Source organism: Platichthys flesus, chromosome 11, assembly GCF_949316205.1.
Source record: "Platichthys flesus chromosome 11, fPlaFle2.1, whole genome shotgun sequence".
NCBI lineage: Eukaryota > Metazoa > Chordata > Actinopteri > Pleuronectiformes > Pleuronectidae > Platichthys > Platichthys flesus.
Genome location: NC_084955.1, coordinates 26,639,239 through 26,656,764, shown reverse-complemented (window position 1 = coordinate 26,656,764; position 17,526 = coordinate 26,639,239). Strand labels below are relative to the sequence as shown.

General features: G+C 45.0%; 1 protein-coding gene across 8 annotated transcripts; it reads left to right on the top strand.

Annotated features, from left to right (window-relative positions):
* Positions 1-335: 335 nt before the first annotated feature.
* Positions 336-16,446, top strand: adam15 (ADAM metallopeptidase domain 15). 8 transcript variants are annotated; one of them, XM_062398965.1, is made up of 25 exons: positions 337-898; positions 2,354-2,445; positions 4,581-4,657; positions 4,947-5,025; positions 5,125-5,201; positions 6,403-6,670; positions 6,799-6,864; positions 6,974-7,045; positions 7,126-7,295; positions 7,376-7,460; positions 7,551-7,699; positions 7,790-7,967; positions 8,268-8,360; positions 8,440-8,635; positions 8,871-8,979; positions 9,055-9,250; positions 9,514-9,591; positions 9,682-9,793; positions 9,878-10,031; positions 10,641-10,694; positions 11,127-11,229; positions 12,389-12,457; positions 13,905-13,970; positions 14,644-14,804; positions 14,923-16,446. In XM_062398965.1, the coding sequence occupies exons 1-25, from the start codon at positions 778-780 to the stop codon at positions 14,987-14,989; spliced, it is 2,892 nt and encodes a 963-aa protein (XP_062254949.1). In that variant the 5' UTR covers positions 337-777; the 3' UTR covers positions 14,990-16,446. The 8 variants fall into 8 exon arrangements, 7 of the variants coding, with proteins under 7 accessions (XP_062254949.1, XP_062254950.1, XP_062254952.1 ...); XR_009923818.1 differs by lacking the exon at positions 14,923-16,446 and having other exon boundaries at positions 336-898; positions 13,905-14,568; positions 14,644-14,754; XM_062398966.1 differs by lacking the exon at positions 10,641-10,694 and having other exon boundaries at positions 338-898.
* The last annotated feature ends 1,080 nt before the right edge of the window (positions 16,447-17,526 follow it).

Here is a 17,526-nt window from a genome sequence, read left to right as displayed (position 1 = left end):
ACTGATCAGAAACACTTGAACAAACATCAGTAAGATAAGAACGAGCTGAAACGACAGAAAGATCTTTGACATTTATCTACTTCGATTGTTTACTTTGGTCGTGTCCCATCTGCTAACATGGAGGAGGTCTGTGATCTGCACTGCACAGACACCAGGGGGCGATCCAGATGATTTGGCTTCAGTTGAGGGAAATGTGGTATATCTTTATTTACAGTAAAAAGCAGGTTAACATGGATTATAAATAAATGATCAGTTATCTAATGAACTGAAATCTTTTTTTCTAATGTAAATGTAACACGTGAAGATTCATAGACCTTTATTTTGAAGGCAGGATTACGGTACTTCCGGTATGCCTACAACTAGCTCCGGTAAGCTTTGCGGAGTCTCTCCGTTATAAACGCGCTGTGTGCGGTACTCTGCCGCCTCAGGCCCCGGGAAAAACTTGTGGACTATCCGGTGTCGATCAATCACAACCCGAGCGAGTCTGTCCGGTGCTAACGGAACTTTTAACGTCAGAAAACTACGCAGATAGCGGACCGAAGACCGGGCGGGCTTCCTGCTCCAGTAACCGAGTTCCCGGACACCCCCCCCCCCGGCTGTGGTCCGGTCCAGCGGACGCTCTAACCCGCTCCACCCTGCGGGTCACCGGGAGGGGAACACCATGGAGTTTCGGTGGAGCCTCGCCCCGTGCCGGGACACGGTGAGGTAACGCGAGCCGCGCTCACAGACCCTCGTCCCGGCAGAGACCTGTTGCAGCTTCCCGCTGACGCAGAGACGATGAGCGGAGCCGCCGCGACCTTTCTGCTGCTGCTGCTCAGCGGCCGAGCTGCCCTCACGGTCGGCCGGTCCCTGAACGCACCGCGGGACGGTAACGACGGTCTGACCGCAACCGTCACAGGTACGTTACCGGATACCGAGATAAGTACTGTGCTGCAAAAGTATTTTTTAATCAACTACTTTACTCAGGCTGAACAATTCGTGTGTAGACAGACAGAGAGATACAAATATCTCTTTACTGATCACTGGAGGGAAATTCAAATGTCATATTATATATATTGAATAATATATATAATATAATATGAATAATTACAATTATAATGGCACAGCAAACTATTATTATATCAATTGCAGTAATAATACAGTAGCAATAGTGAAGTATTAACCCAGATATAGATATACATAGATGGACTATATTGATCTCAATTTGGGAAATTGTCTTACAGCAGTATATCGAGGGCAATTTCACAAAGAGCAAAGACAAAGGCTAAATACCACAGACGATCCGCTGTCTGTCCACTAGCTGGGGAGAGGGGGCTGGTTGTCCTTGATGGATAACAGGTAGGGTTAGTGTTCAAAGCCCTGCTTTCCACCACCACTTCAGAAGAGTCCGGTTTGCAGCCAGCTTCTTAATCAGCTTGTTAGGTCTGCTGGTGTCACTGGTGTCCCGACCTTCCATGTTGTGAACCTGTGGACTCAACTCTCGGAGAGAAGATAGAGATGATCAGAATTCAATTAAATTCTGTTACTGTCGTAATTTGACTTTATGAAATACTGTCATCATGACACCGGAGCCTGTTCTAACTGAACTGTTGAACTCTGAGCTGTCCTCCTGTAATCAGATTACTCTGCAGGTGGGTAAATGTCAGGTGTGAATAGAACGTGTGTGTGTGTGTGTGTGTGTGTGTGTGTGTGTGTGTGTGTGTGTGTGTGTGTGTGTGTGTGTGTGTGTGTGTGTGTGTGTGTGTGTGTGTGTGTGTGTGTGTGTGTGTGTGTGTGTGTGTGTGTGTGTGTGTGTGTGTGTGTGTGTGTGTGTGTGTGTGTGTGTGTCTAATCTGTCGTTATCCTGCTGCACTGAATCTGAACAGCGACACAGAAACAAGCTCACCTTATTTAATTGATTTGTTTTCCAGACAACATATCAGCGTTATGTCTGAAATGATTCTGTGATTTGTTGATTTAAGACACATGAGCTTTGCTCTTTTTGTCAAGTGACCCCTGAACATTGTCTGATCTCTGTCTACAGCTGCTGTCACTGAGCCTGTGCGTCAAGTTTTAATCATGTGCCTTTAATTAATTCCTGTCACTTTGTCTAAAGATAAATAAAACAATGGCCGCCATCCGTCCGCTCATGATGTCACAGCGTAAACAAAGCGGACAGGAAGATGAGAGAGCTGATGGCTGAGACGCAGTTTGTAAATGACCTTGACCTCTCCTCCCTTCCCACCCACAGACATAGAGGAGGCGGGGTTTATGACCTGTACTGCAGCCAGCCACCAGAGAGCGATTGAGACACCTTGGCATAATTTTTTGGAGTTGTTATGTCGTCAATCTTTGTTTATGTCTGTGTCCCCAGGTGTCGACAGAGGGTGGCGCCCCCTGCTGGAGAAGACACGTCCCTTTGTACTGATGGACGGAGAGAGACGGAGCCTCACCGAAGCGTTACAGGTCAGAGAAAAAAAATCATTACTTACTGCTACTGAAGTTCCCCTACAACTTTACTAGTACATAACTGGTTAATCAATAATTAATTCACTCAAACTTTTATTTTATGAATATATTTTATATATTTGCTTATCTGATTACATCTTAGGAATCATTCAGTTTTTCTATATCAATATCCTACATCCTTTGCATATATAGGAATCATATATAGGAATATATAGGAAGTGATTTATATATATATATTTATACATTACATTTTAAAGATATATTACCCACTCGGTGGAGCCTTCCTTGCTCGGGGGTGGAAGGACACGTTGGTCGGCTGGACTTACAGGAGCATTTCAAGTGGAACAGTCTGTTCGCGCCAGTGTGACGCAATCAGTCTACAAATACAGATTCTGTTCATCAATACTAAAACAACACCCAAACAAAAATGAGACCACCAGCCTAAAAAAAGGTCTCTGATTAAGAGGCTGGAATATGTTGCCAGGAGTAACCATAGCAACAGTGATGCATTTTATAACTACAACGTAGGTGAGGGATTAGATTAGATTAGATTAAATTAGATTAAGTGACAGAACGTTGTGTCGTCTGGAGGAGGAAGAAGAATTCATCTCTTCGTATTCTTTCAACACCCTCGTTCATTTCCTCCTGCTTCAGTCCGACAAGAGGGAAGTTGGAGCGCTGACAGTTTTCTCCAGGAGGGAACCTCCTGCTGAAACCCTGAGATCTGACCACAGGATGAAGAGGGGGAGGGGTATTAGGGGATGGACACTTCCTGTGCAGTTGACAGAAGCTCTGAGATCATTTCTTGCAGAAATCCTCGTGACTCTACCGTTGTGAGAGGAAACGAGTAGGTAGAAAGAATAAGGTAAAGGGGCCGGCCACCAAGGAAGAAGGAGAAGAGGGAAATGGAGTTCCTCACATTTGAACCAGATGAATGTTCAGACTCACGTTCCCTCTCTGAGGTAAACGCCCGATGTCGTCATGTTAATTCAAAGTGACAGATAGTCTGCCCTGCCCACAACTCTACATCTGGTCGACAGCTCTGAGCCCCGCCCACGTCATCTGGAGATTGGGCGAGAGACATGACCTCACGAGAGAGAGAGAGAGAGAGAGAGAGAGAGAGAGAGAGAGAGAGAGAGAGAGAGAGAGAGAGAGAGAGAGAGAGAGAGAGAGAGAGAGAGAGAGAGAGAGAGCTGCTCCGCCCTCCGTCAATTAAGATTAAGATGCATTTATTAGTCCCAAACACATGCAAAGGCACACTCATGCAGGTAGGGAAATGTAACCTCTGCTTTTGACCCATCTGGTGCAGGACACACAGAGCAGTAAGGTGCCTTGCTCAGGGGCACTAGACAGGGTAGGGAGACTCTTGGATTTTTGGACAGATCAATCCAGGTTCGTCTTTTGTTGTCTCTCCGTGGAGACGAACCAGAGACCTTCTCTGCCCATAGTCCAAGTTTCTGCCACTAGACCACCGCCCCTCCTTAAACGGTCAACTCATCAGTGAAGAAAGTGTGCAGATCCCTTTGATGTTTTATGCTTAAATACTTCTTGAAGCTTCACCAAGGAGGAAATCAGAATTCATTAACACAACTGTGCGTGATGTCCTCTCATATTCTCAAGTCTGCTTTCCTGCAGTCACACTTACGCAGTCTCAAATCTGAGGTGTCTATGGAGTGAAGCCTTCGACCTTTGCTAAACTCTCTTACTTCCCCATACATGACAGCCAGCTGCACTATGTCTCAGAGAGAGGACAGGAGACAGTCTCTGAAAACTCCATAACACTCAACACACGCATGCACAGCGACTTCCGGCTGATCTGAGAGGAGAAAGCGAGGAGGGGTCAAACAGGAAGTGACTCTTTAACAGGCAGGAAACCACACTGATTGGTTAACGGATGTCTAAAGACACACCCCCACTAAAACACTATAAAAAAAATGGTAATAAAATGTATGCTTCGATTTAGAGTTACTTTTTTATATGGCTCTGTGAACTATTTATCTTTGCAACACATTGAACGGCCAACACCTTGTGTGTCTCTGGAAGTTCTTCACCATCTCTGTTTGTCTCTGGAAGTTCCTCACCATCTCTGTTTGTCTCTAGACGTTCTTCACCGTTCTCCTCTTGTGTTTCAGTACGGTCACCCCAACAGATTGCAGTGTGGACTGGAGGTGGGAGGACAACTCTTCCTGTTGGACCTGGAGAAGAACCAGTGAGTCTGAAAATGCAGAGGTCTTTGTCATCTGTACAGTTTGAAAACCATCAGTCCCTTCCTTTTAATCAATCGGCACCAAATCCCAAACTGTCAGAAATATGAGTCTGATTGTTTTCATCAGTGAAAATGTTAAAGAAAATAGATCCTGGATCCAGATTCACACCAACATTTAGTGAGTTCTCTTTTCACATATGTTCTGATTAGAAATCTGCTCTCTAGTTGTCGTGTTTTTGTGAAACACATCTGTGTTGAAGTTAATAAATATCTGAGATTTGTGTCTTTGCAGCGACCTTCTGCCTAAACCACCCAACGTCTTCTACTACCTGCCCAACGGAACCGGCGTGTCTGTGACAGCCAACCCTGTGGTGAGGCAGTGAAGGCACCACCTTCTGTCTTTGTGTGTGTGTGTGTGTGTATGTTTGTGATGTTTTCCAGCTGTGTGACACATATCATGTCGTCCACAGACTCACTGTTATTACCAAGGCAGTGTCAGGGGATTCCCTCAGTCCAGAGTGGCTCTGAGCACCTGCTCCGGACTCAGGTCAGTCACTGTTATTCATCAAGTGTTGATGTCGGAATCAGTTAGACATGTTGGCTGAGCTGATACCTTATTATCACAAACTGCAGCTAGAGTAACTGCATCGGTCTCCATTGTTTTTTTCCGGATTAAATCAGAAAAATGAATCCTGAGCCGAATTAACACAAAATATCCGCTTTTCCTTTGTGCCTGGCTGGATTCCTGGTTTCTGTTGGACACACAAGTTCATCACAGCAGCTGTGAGCACATGAAACGCTTGTGTCCTTGTGCACGAATGGGTTTGAGAATGCAGCTTTGAACGTCAGAACCAGTTCAGTGAGTCCAAAACGTCTTTTAACACAAGAGAAAAACATTTTCTTCTGCAACAACAATGAAAGAAAATAAATCTGTTTCAATCTGATTTGTCCTGGATTTAATGAGTTTCACCTCTTTGTGTTTCTTGGCCTTCTCAGCACAAAATGTGAGTGACGTCATGAGCATTTCTCTTCAGGTTAAACTGATCTGGATAAATGTGTGCGACCTCTGCCCTCTGTAGCAGGATTAGTGGGGTTTACCCAGCAGCTCACCTGAAGAGACCTGATCCAGTTTTGGGTTTTCAGGGTCGAGCTCCAGAGACTCAGAGACACAAACCACTGTGTCCTGGATTTTAAAAATGAAGAGAAACTATTTCATCACATCTAAAGCTGCTCACACTGAACATCTTAGAAATGTTGTTGTTGAATTCCCACTCAAACTGAATGAGTAAAAAACAACTCACCATTTATGTTCTCACACTGTTCGTACCCATAGGCTCCTCTGGACCCATCTGGTTATTATCACAGGAGAAGTGGACGTTTATTTTCTTTCATTTTGTCAATATAAATGTTTGTTCACCACGAGTTTACGTTTCTCTCTGTTTGTGATATGAGGCGAATATAAAGATGATCAACTACTGTTAATAAAGATGGTCGAGGTGTCTCCACTTCCTCCAGAAATGAAACTAAAGTATCTTCTGATACAAACTCTGCCATCTTACGCTGGTAGTGGTGTGGAGCTGGACACATCACATTGCTCCTGTGCACTGACAGACGACACACAACAAAGCTGAAATTCATCCTATAAAAAGAGTCACCTCAGGAGTTGTCGAGTTTTCTCAGCTTTAGTTTGAACAGTTTTATCAGCTGTGCAGCATAAAACTGAACACATCACCTAATTCCTCCTGCAGAGGCGTCATAGCCATCAACTCCACGCTGAGCTTCGAGCTGCAGCCCCAGGAGGACGACCACCATAACCCCGGCCAGCAGGGGCAGGAGGAGTGGGGAGGAGGGGAGACTGGAGAAGATGGTGGTGAAGGAAGTGGAGGTCGAGAAGGAGGTGAAGAAGGAGTCCATTTATTGTTCTCCACTAGTCCTCTGGAGGGCGATGTTGCTGGAGGCTGCGTGGTGTCACACACCGCTCTCCCCCCGATCCACAGCTTCACTCACACACACAGGGTGAGATAGACCCCCCCCACCTAATAAATTATAACAAAATTAGACTGCATTTCACTGAGAAACAGCCAATCACAGAGCTCCACGTGCTGTTGCTGAAGCTTGTTCTATCTTCTTTCCTCTGTCTGCAGAAAAAGAGAGACATCTTGACAGAGACGAAATACATCGAGCTTGTGCTGGTGGCTGATCACCAGGAGGTCAGTGTGGATGTTTATCTGCAGTAACATCTTTCAACACTGAGTGGCAGCAGTGATCACTGTGTTTAAATGCTGATGCATCACATAATTGTCTCTCATCTGCTCTCAGTTCATGAATTATCAGAAGAACAACAACACCATCATCTACCGCATGCTGGACGTGGCCAACCAGGTGGACTGGGTAAGACTAATCTGATCTTTGACCTCTGACCTGCTCATCACTGAACCAGAAGAAACCAGAGGCTCTCTCTTCTCCTGCAGTTCTACCGTCCTCTGAACGTGCGGGTGGCTTTGACCGGTCTGGAGATCTGGAGCGACCGAGACAAGATCCAGGTGGAGAAGAGTCCCACGGACACACTCAACAACTTCCTGGAGTGGAGAACCAGAGAGCTGCTGCCACGCCTTCGCCATGACAACGCCCAGCTTGTCATGTATGACAGGAACAGTTACCAAAATAAAAGCATCCGTCCTGTCGTAATCATCACAAGTAACGTTTGGTTTTATTGTGCAGGGGCGGGTCATTTGACGGCACCACAGTGGGGATGGCGTCCCAGTCGTCCATGTGCTCCAGAGACAGGTCCGGTGGAGTTAACGTGGTGAGTGTCAGCTGTTCACCATGGCGACAGGTAACCGACTAATCCCGCACCTCAGCGTCCGATAGAAACGCTTTTCTGAATCTGCCTCAGGATCACCTGGTCAGCGTGGTGGGCGTGGCCTCTACTGTGGCACATGAGCTTGGTCACAATTTGGGGATGAGCCACGACACGGCCGAACGCCGCTGCTCCTGTCAGAATGAGCCGCGTCTAGGAGGATGCATCATGGAGCCGTCGACCGGGTCAGCACCAGATGTTTGAACTGGGGTCAACGTGGGTTAGGCAGCGGCCGCTTCCCACTCTCTGAACTTGTCATTGCGTGTAACCTACAGGTTCATGCCAGGTCAGCAGTTCAGCAGCTGCAGCGCCGCAGACCTGTCCGTCAGTCTGCTGCACGGGGGGGGGATGTGTCTCTTCAACGTCCCACAGCCCGACCTCCTGCTGGGAGGACCTCGCTGTGGAAACCTGTACCTGGAGCGAGGAGAGGAGTGTGACTGTGGCCTGCTGGAGGTGCCTGTCTGTCTGCTCACCTGTCTGTCTGACTCACCTGTCTGTCTGCTCACCTGTCTCTCTGACCCACCTGTCTGTCTGACCCACCTGTCTGCTCATCTGTCTGTCTGCTCACCTGTCTGCTCACCTGTCTGCTCACCTGTCTGTCTGCTCACCTGTCTCTCTGACCCACCTGTCTGTCTGCTCACCTGTCTGCTCACCTGTCTGTCTGACTCACCTGTCTGCTCACCTGTCTGCTCACCTGTCTGACCCACCTGTCTGTCTGACTGTCACTGTCGATGCTATGTTCTGATTGGTCAGGAGTGTGATGACCCTTGCTGTAATGCATCCACGTGTCAGCTGCTTCCTGGAGCTCAGTGTTCTTCTGATGGAATCTGTTGTCACAACTGCAAAGTAAGATTCGACCACTCGCTCACAGACGCCATCTTTGTCGCTCACATCAGTACATGACTCTTTGCCCCTCCCTCCTAAGCTGCGAGCAGCGGGCTCGGTGTGTCGGGAGCCGATTGGAGAATGTGACCTCCCTGAGTTCTGCACCGGCTCCTCCCCCCACTGTCCACCCAATGTCTTCCTGCAGAACGGAGAGCTCTGTGAGGATGGCGCCTCCTACTGCCACGGAGGAGTTTGTGCCAGCATGAACACCCAGTGTCAGACGCTGTGGGGACCCAGTAAGAAACTGGTTTACTTTTTTAAGACAAAACCAGTTTATAGTGTCCTAACCCTGTTCAAAACCAGTCTGTACCCAAATCTGATCGCAGTTTAAACTAGTTCATACTGATCCCAAATTGGTTTATAGATGTTTAGAGTGATCCAGTTTGTTTACAGTGATGTTAAACCAGTTTAGACTGGTCCAGTTAGTTTACAGTGATGTTTAACCAGGTTTTGTTGTGTGTCTGTCCTCAGACGCCACCAGTGCTCCGGCCGTCTGCTTCTCATCTGTCAATAAACAAGGAAACAAACATGGGAACTGTGGTCAGCTTAACAACAGATCCTACATCCCCTGTGGAAACTCGTGAGTACACACTGTACACACAAAGTTTTCAGAATCCTCGGAGTGTTCTGCAGTGACACACCCCCTCATGTTCAGTGACGTTCACTGCGGACGAATTCAGTGTCAAGGCGGGAGAGAGCGCCCCCTGCTGGGCACCAACGCAGAGATCCTCACCACCACTGTCCGCTTCAATGTCAGTGACCTCATCTGCAGAGGAACTTTCTTCCACCTCGGAGATGACGTGTCCGACCCTGCCACTGTGGCCCAGGGCACCGCCTGCGGACCCGCAAAGGTCAGCCAGTGCTCCCAGCAGCTCTGGATGAGATAAGGCAGCAGGAAATAAAAAAGAGCGGTTCAGGTTTCACAAAGATCAAAGATTTTTCTCGATAACGTAAAACTAAAACATATATTTTTGACACATTCTCTAACATCACGTGATGTGAAATGAGTGATAATTTAAATAAGAGTCAGCAGAGATACACACAGTCACAATTATATTTTAATATCACAAAATTTGTGATATTTAAATGTCTCTATTGTTTTCTTTTCTTTCAGGCCTGTTTGAACCAGAGGTGTCAGAACGTGTCCGTGTTCGGCGTTGACGACTGTCGCAGGAAATGTAACGGCCATGGGGTGAGTGAGGGACGACTCCACAGATTTGACACTTCACTCACCTGTAAAAGAAAGTGGGTGAGTGTAACCTGCTGCATGTGTGTGTTTCAGGTGTGTAACAGTAATAGTAACTGTCACTGTGATGTGGGCTGGGCTCCACCTGACTGCAGGCACTCCGGTCATGGCGGCAGCGTGGACAGCGGCCCGGCCTCAGCTGCAGCAGGTTAAAATACGGACCTTTAAACTGAAAACCATTTTATCCCTGACTCAGTTAACCCCGCCCCTTTGTGTATTTGTGTGTGTTCAGAGTCGGACCCGGTCAGAGTCGCCCTGCTCGTTGTCTTCCTCTTCATCCTGCCAGTGCTCCTCCTCTTCCTCGCTCTTCGCTTCCCTCGTGTGCGTCGGAGTCTTCTCTGTCTCAGACCAAACAGCCCTTTTCGCAAAGCTCGACAACACAACCGGTAAGACACACCAGTTTGTGTGTGAGTTAGAGGGAGGGAGAGAACATATTATTATTGTTATTATGAATGTATTTCTAAATAAAATGATTAAATTATTAAAAGGATTATTAATTATTAAAGGGATAGTTCGCTGAGAAATGAAAATTCACTCATCATCTCCTCATCACTATGATGGAGGGGGTGAAGTGTTTGAGTCCACAGAGGTAAACAGTGTTGCAGCTGAATCCAATACGACTGAAGGAACTAGTGATCAAAGTTTCAGACCTAAAATAACATGTCTCTATATCTGCTGGTGTCAAGTGTCCACAACATTCATTTATAACTAGAAACAAAGTCGTTTACACCAAGTTTTCAGCCTAAATATCCGCTGGGATCCCCGCGGCTCCGGAGGAGATCAGATGAAATTCAGACTAAAAACATGTTGTATATGTTATGATCACATAAAGATTGTGTTTATATTTACTTGATAATCTGTCTGTATTCATTGTTTTTAATATGTCTAATGAAATCCCTCTATTTATAAAATAACAACTTTATTCTTGAGAAAAGAGACTTGCTTGATAACTCGTCTCTAAACTTGCCTGCGGTGTTTTCTTACCCACAATGCAGTGTTACTCACAGTGAGATGTGGGACTTGGAGTTTGACCATATCCACATCTCCAGGTAATAGAGTATGTGTCGGGTCCTGGTCTGTGGTCGACCCTGTCTTTACTGTCACCTCACTGATCCCTTCAGACCCCATCACACCACTTCAGGACTTAAAGCTGCACTGATCCACGTCTCACTGGTTTTTTTCTCCTGGTTTAAAGTGATGCTACATTTTCTTTCTGGACCCAAAACAGCAGAGAGCATTCTGGTTCATAAAGTCCGGATATTGAACAGTTTTCAGGTGCAGCTTTAAGTGTTGTTGGACAGGATGGCTCAGTTGGTATTTATTTACCTTTCCTACAACTCTGTGATCCTTCAGAATTTGTAAACCCTCGTCCTAAAACCAGTCGATTAAAATTAAACTGTAACACAGCAGGTTCATTTCAAGTGTCACGCCAGCTTCTGAGTGAAGCTATTCATAATTTCCAGACTGTTTTTGTTTTCCAGAACTAAGACGATGGAGCGAGTGGACGACGGCGATCAGGTCCAAGCACTGAGATACCACCTGAACCCACAGGCTGACATCCCAATGACGCCCCCCCGCAAAGAGGTAACCCAAGCAACCTCACAAACGCCAACCCTGTCCCTGGATGAAGGAAGAACACATTTTACTTTGTGTGTGAGTGTGGGAGTCCACAAATACTTCTGGAGTTTCAGGGAAAAACAATATTGAAGCCAATTCCAACACAACTGAAGTAACTGGTGACCGATTCTTCAAATGTAAAAAACAACTGCTCCTGTGATGTCATCAAGTGTCCGGAAGCCCTGATATTCATATTCAACTAGAAACCAGGTCAGTTACACCAGGTTGTTTAGCCTAGAGGTCGGTTGTTATCCTCCTGCTGTAGTTCATGTTTGTGGGTGCACACACTGCACGAGCTCGCACCGCTTTGCTCCCGCCCAGGGGTCACGTGACGACATCAGCGAGACACAGCTGTAACTGCAGCCATGCTACCGCCACCACGTGCGTGCCCTTGTGTTAAGATTAAGATGCATTTATTCATACCAAACACATGCACAGACATGCACAGACACACTCATGCAGGTAGGGAAATGTAACCTCTGCTTTTGACCCATCTGGTGCAGGACACACAGAGCAGTGAGCGACCATGTACGGCGCCCGGTAGCAGATGTTGGGGGAGTAAGGTGCCTTGCTCAGGGGCACTAGACAGGGTAGGGAGACTCTTGGATTTTTGGACAGATCAATCCAGGTTCGTCTTTTGTTGTCTCTCCGTGGAGTCGAACCAGAGTCGAACCAGAGACCTTCTCTGCCCATAGTCCAAGTTCCTGCCACCAGTCCACCGCCTCCCTGTGTGTGACAGCTCGTGTGTGCGTACGAATGTGAACGTGGCTCTGAGGAGCATCACAGACACATTAAATAAACTTGGTGTAAATGACCTCGTTTCTAGTTGAATATGAACGTCGGGGCTTCCGGACACTTGATGACATCACAGGAGCAGAATGGAGACATGTTGTGATTTTTCTGTTGTTTGTTTTCTGTTTGAAGAACCAGCTACTTTAGTTGAATTGGATTCTGCTCTAACGCTTATTACACCTGAAACTAAAAAGTGTTTTGTGGACTCAGAAAGACTTGAAGATGTGTTTTTTTTTTCTTCCTGCTTATGATAACACACCTGCTTGTTTGACCTTTGATATCTGCTCTGCATGTTTTCAGCTGTCACTCTGCTTCCTGTTTTCTCTCCAATCAGGTTCATGACAGACCTGCTCCTCCCACTAAGCCTCTCCCCCCTGACCCCACCCTAAACTCCCTGCCGCAGGTAACCTCACCTGAACTCCCCTGCATGTGCGTTAACGTTAGCCTGCTGCTCTTGCTAACGGGTCAGAGTGTGTGAGCAGTTTGTGTTGTTGTCGTCATATGAATAGTGGGAACAACATGTTTACATAAAAAAAAATATTTATAGGACGTTATGTTTTGAGGATGTTTAACACTTTTACATTACATTACATTACATTTCATTTCATTTGGCTGACGCTTTTATCCAAAGCGACTTACAATAAGTGCATCAAACCCGAGGGTACAGACCAAGGACGACAAGAATCAAGAAAGTACAATTTCTTCAAAATAAAGCAAAACTACAAAGTGCTATAAGTAAGTGCCATTTAAGTGTTAGTTTAGGGTTATTTAACCCTTTTTTTTCACATAAAATAATCATCATTAATAAACGCAAACGATCAAATAATTGATACGAAGCAAATGTGTTCAACTGTCTGATCTGTTCTTGATGGAGACAAACTGTAACGTGTCTGATTGGTCGACAGGAGTTCAAATGATCCGCGGTCGCTCGTGTTGGTCGGAGGTCGAGACAACTCTTCTTCTACTGTTTAATCAGCAACCAGCAAATTGACCCTATACGCAGTTGATGGTAGAAGTAGCTTCTTAAATAAAGTGTTTGAAACTGAGGGGAAAGTAACGGCACACACACACTGACTCTGCTGCTCTCTCTCTCCGCTTCAGTTACATCTGTAAACTTAGTAAATGAATGTAGAACTAGAAGAGATGGTGTTAAAGACAGAGAGGAGCAGTAAATTACTGACGGAGCCACTAAATACCGTAAAAATGTAACCTTTCAAGGTACGAAGTTGTATGTAAAGACTGATCCCAGTCTGTGGAGCTGGTGGAGTTGTGCACGGTTCCCTGGTGTCTGCCCCAGACCTGGTGGCCTGTGGCCGGGCTGCGTGTCCTCTCCCTCTGGCTGTGGAGCCGTCCACGGTGTCCCTAACCAGGGGGAATCTTTCCAATTAAACCATGTTGTTGGAAGGGAAATAATGATTTTCATTATTTCAGCGTCTGTATCAACCACTGACTGTATGAAGTCTATAGCAGTGAACCGGAGCAGAAAGACTTTAACACTTTATACTTTTATACATTTGTTTATTCATCGCAAATCATATCGTCATCACAACATTCAACATTATCGCATGTTTTCCTAATATCATGCAGCCCTAATGTATCGTGTGTCTGGGATGATCTCAATCGGTTGATTTTATGATGGTTCTTCTCACTTTTATTACAAAAGTTAATTTCCCACAGAAAAAGAAAATTCAACAAACGTTTTTCATGTTTGTGTGTTTGGGGTTTTCTCCTTTGTTCTACTGCTTCATTAAATCCTGTGATTCGGATGTTTTGTTTCATTCATCAATTTCACCTCCAGTCGTCTTTCTGTCGCTTCACTTTTCTCTTTCCTCCTTCTCACTAACCTGCAGCAGCTGCTGGGTCGACCAGCTCCTCCCAACAAGCCACTCCCCCCTGACCCCGTCACACCTGGACAGGTAGACCCCCCATCCCACCTGCTGGCTCTTAGCATGTAGCTGCCATTTGTGTCGTGTGTAGAACGATCATGTTAACGTGTGGCTCTGACTGAAGACATCACTGGGATTACTGGGACCTGGTGGCGAGATGTGGTTTGAGACGTGAGGCATTCGGGAACATCAGGAATATTTTTGAAACGTCTTAGATCTTTTCTAATTTAAAACTAGATGTTTTAAGTTTTCCCCTCAGACCGAGAGCAATAATCAGTGATGAAAATAAACAATAATGAAAATAATGAATTGTAGAGTCTGGGGTTAACTACGAACTTCCTGCAAATTTTTCACATTAAAAGTTCATGAGGGTTGTAATCTAACCCCAACCCTAACTCTAGAAGTACTTTGACCTTTAAAATCTTTTTTGTCCTCCCTGCCTTCTCACCCACTGACTGCTGAAATAAACGTTGATGACTTCCTCGATCTGACCAACAATGTTTTCTGGACGTGATCTGGCTAAAAATGAAAAGAAGCCTTAACCCAGGTCACCGGTTCCACCTGGGTTCCCTCGCTGTGATTGGCTGAGCTGGATCATGTTTTTCATATTTCTATGGCACCAGAGAACGTACGATGCATTAGCTAAAAGAAACCATCAATAAATAAGCTCGGTAGTTTCACATTTTAACGTTTCTCTCTTCAGGTTCCTCTTCCACTCAAACCTATCGTGCCAAAGAAGCCCCGCCCCCTGGCGCCACCATCCCATCCCCACCTTCCCCCTCTCCCACCTCAACCCGCTGCCTGCACCTCCAACACCAAAATCCGGCCGCACAGCACCGTCGCACCTACAGGGCCTTCCAAAAGGTACGACTCTTTGAGATGTCGGGTTAGGAGATGTCGGTTTTTACAAATTACAATAGAACAAAGAAAAAAAATGAACGTGAAGCGTAAACCTGAGAACTTCATGTTTGTTTCTGTGCAGACGACCTCCTGCTCCTCCCACTCGACCCACCATTCCTCAGAAAGTCGAGTCCTCGTCGCTGCTTTGAGCTCCATGGTTGAGTCTCCAGCGGACCTGAGGATGACAAAGACAGTGATGATGAAGACTTTTCCATCATCATCACTGGGTTTCTCATTTAAATCCTTCATGAACTCACGGAAACTGTCTGTACCTGTTAGTGCCTGGCTCAACAGCACCTCAGCAGTGGACACTCAGGAATCAATCTTGTGATCTTTGATCCCAGTGGGTGTGTCAGAGGTGTCCTGGTGTCAGAAAACAGCGTCCCCTGGAGGCTCAGGGGGCAATTGCCTTGCTTGAGGACACAGGAATCTAACCTATGAGTAAAGTCTGATTTACATAGTAGTTAACAAACTGAGGTGCAGCGCCATCTGCAGGACCCCAAGGAGGTTCCTGTGAAAAACGTCTTTAGTTAAATAACATAAAGATGAAGATTTAATTCGTTGGTGTAACAAACTCGACATTTTTCTTCTTCTTCTACTAAACCTTCATCAAACTGTCGTTTAAACATTTGGGGATGAATTACATCTAAAAAGCTGAGACTGAGAGAAATCTTTTAATTTTCATTATTTGAGAAACGAAAAATCATATTTCAAGAAGAAAGCTCTAATTATTTAATTAAGTTGAAATATTTTCAGAAAAAATGACGAGGAACGATATTTTCAGTAACTAGTACAATTTAAGACTTAATTCATAGAATCCATCAACCTGACAACATGTCACAACTGTGTTTTTGGAATGTTTTACCTTTTTGATAAAATATTTCTCTTATTTTATATTTCAATTATATCTAGACTTTTTTTAAACTCGTGGCCACGATGCTTCGGATCAACTTTTACTGCCTTCGCCGATGAGACAGAGAATTTTCTGACCAACAATGTTTTCTGGACGTGATCTGGCTCAAAAGGAAGTGAAGCCTTAACTGAAGTCACCGGTTCTAACTGGGTTTGGCTGCGCTGGATGAGGATGAGCAGGATGAGTTAAGTGTGGATGCAAAACTGTGATTTTGAAAAAGGATGTGTGGAATTTTACTTCCTTCAAACTGTTTGTGACTTGAAACAGTTTAGCTTCCATCAGAATCGATGACTCGTCAGTTTGTCTTCGTCCACACTCGTGTCCCAGCTTCACACTCTGTCAAACATCACGTCCTAACTTTATGTAAATATATTTTATATATTTGTTTTACACTATATTTAGTTTTATACACAAACCATTTGAAATTAAAAGAACATCGACATGTTATTAAATCAAAAGGCTGCAGAATGATCGATAAACTTAAGTTTAATTTCAAATTCTTTCTGTTTAACTTCAGTTTAACTTCAGTTAAGTTTTACTTGAGTTAACAAACAGACACACAGCAACATGTACATTGTAGAATTTATCAAACCACTGCAGGACCGAATGTTTTCACCCAACGATCCTTAAATCATTCAGATCGAATGATTTACCTGCTGGTGCTCTTGCTCAATAAAAACAGTTTCTACATCATCTCTGCTGGTTTCTTGTTTTTTTTTTGGTACTGATGTATAGATGCACTTTATTGATCCCAAATTGTGAAATGATTGTGTTACAGCAGCATGTTAAGGGCAGTGCAAATAGAGCAAAGAAACAATAAAACAGATAGAAAGAATTTAAATAGCTCAAAATATAAAATAGAATGCAATAAACGATATATACTCCCTAAGTAAATGATTCACAATAAAGTAGAAGAATACACAGTACTAACATATAATGGAACCAAGAATAACCCTATAAACATGAGACTAAATACAAAGACGAAGAACAAGTGAAATGGTTGTCGGACAATGACTAAAATATGAATCTAATATGAATCTAATATATCCTCCGTTGGGATTCCAGGTCTCAAGCAGTAACACAGGTTTACTCAATGCAATCAGCTGGCTCAGTAAACGATGCTCTGGCTCCTCTGCATGGCCCAAGCGCTGCGCCTCTTACAAAGCAGTTCCCCGCCAGAACACTAGGCGGAGTAATGTTTGTTGTCGAAGACGACCTTAGCCTTCTTTCTTCTTCGTCGATTGTTTATTTAGATCGCCACTCCAGCTCCTCGTACCTCTTTCTGGCGGACAAATCGGCCAGTAAGTGACGGGTTATAAAAGTGAGCATACTATCGGATCTCTTCTGCGAAGAGCTCTTCTATTTGGTCTATATACGTTCTTCTAAATCTTCCGTGATTTCCGCGTATTATGGGGCAGGAAACCGGAAACTAGACTCCGGACGGGATGTAGTAAGCCGACCAATCACAAGCCTTGCTGGCTGCGTGAGGCTCGCGTTGTTTTGTCGTAAAGTTAATAGAAAAATTGGCGGACGCACGTAAGCGCGTCCGCCAAGGACGCGCGTACGGAAGGGCTCTTGCGCTTGAGGCCCCTGAAAACGCAGAAGCATGAGGAGCTGCAGCAATGGATAGTCTGAGGACAGTGTTTTCTTAACATTAAAAACCTGTTACAGTCACCTGAAGAGGAAAATTACAATTTCCTTTGATAAATATATATATATATAGTATTACTATTTAACAAACTTAGTTGTCTGTACGAGGTTACTTGAACAGTA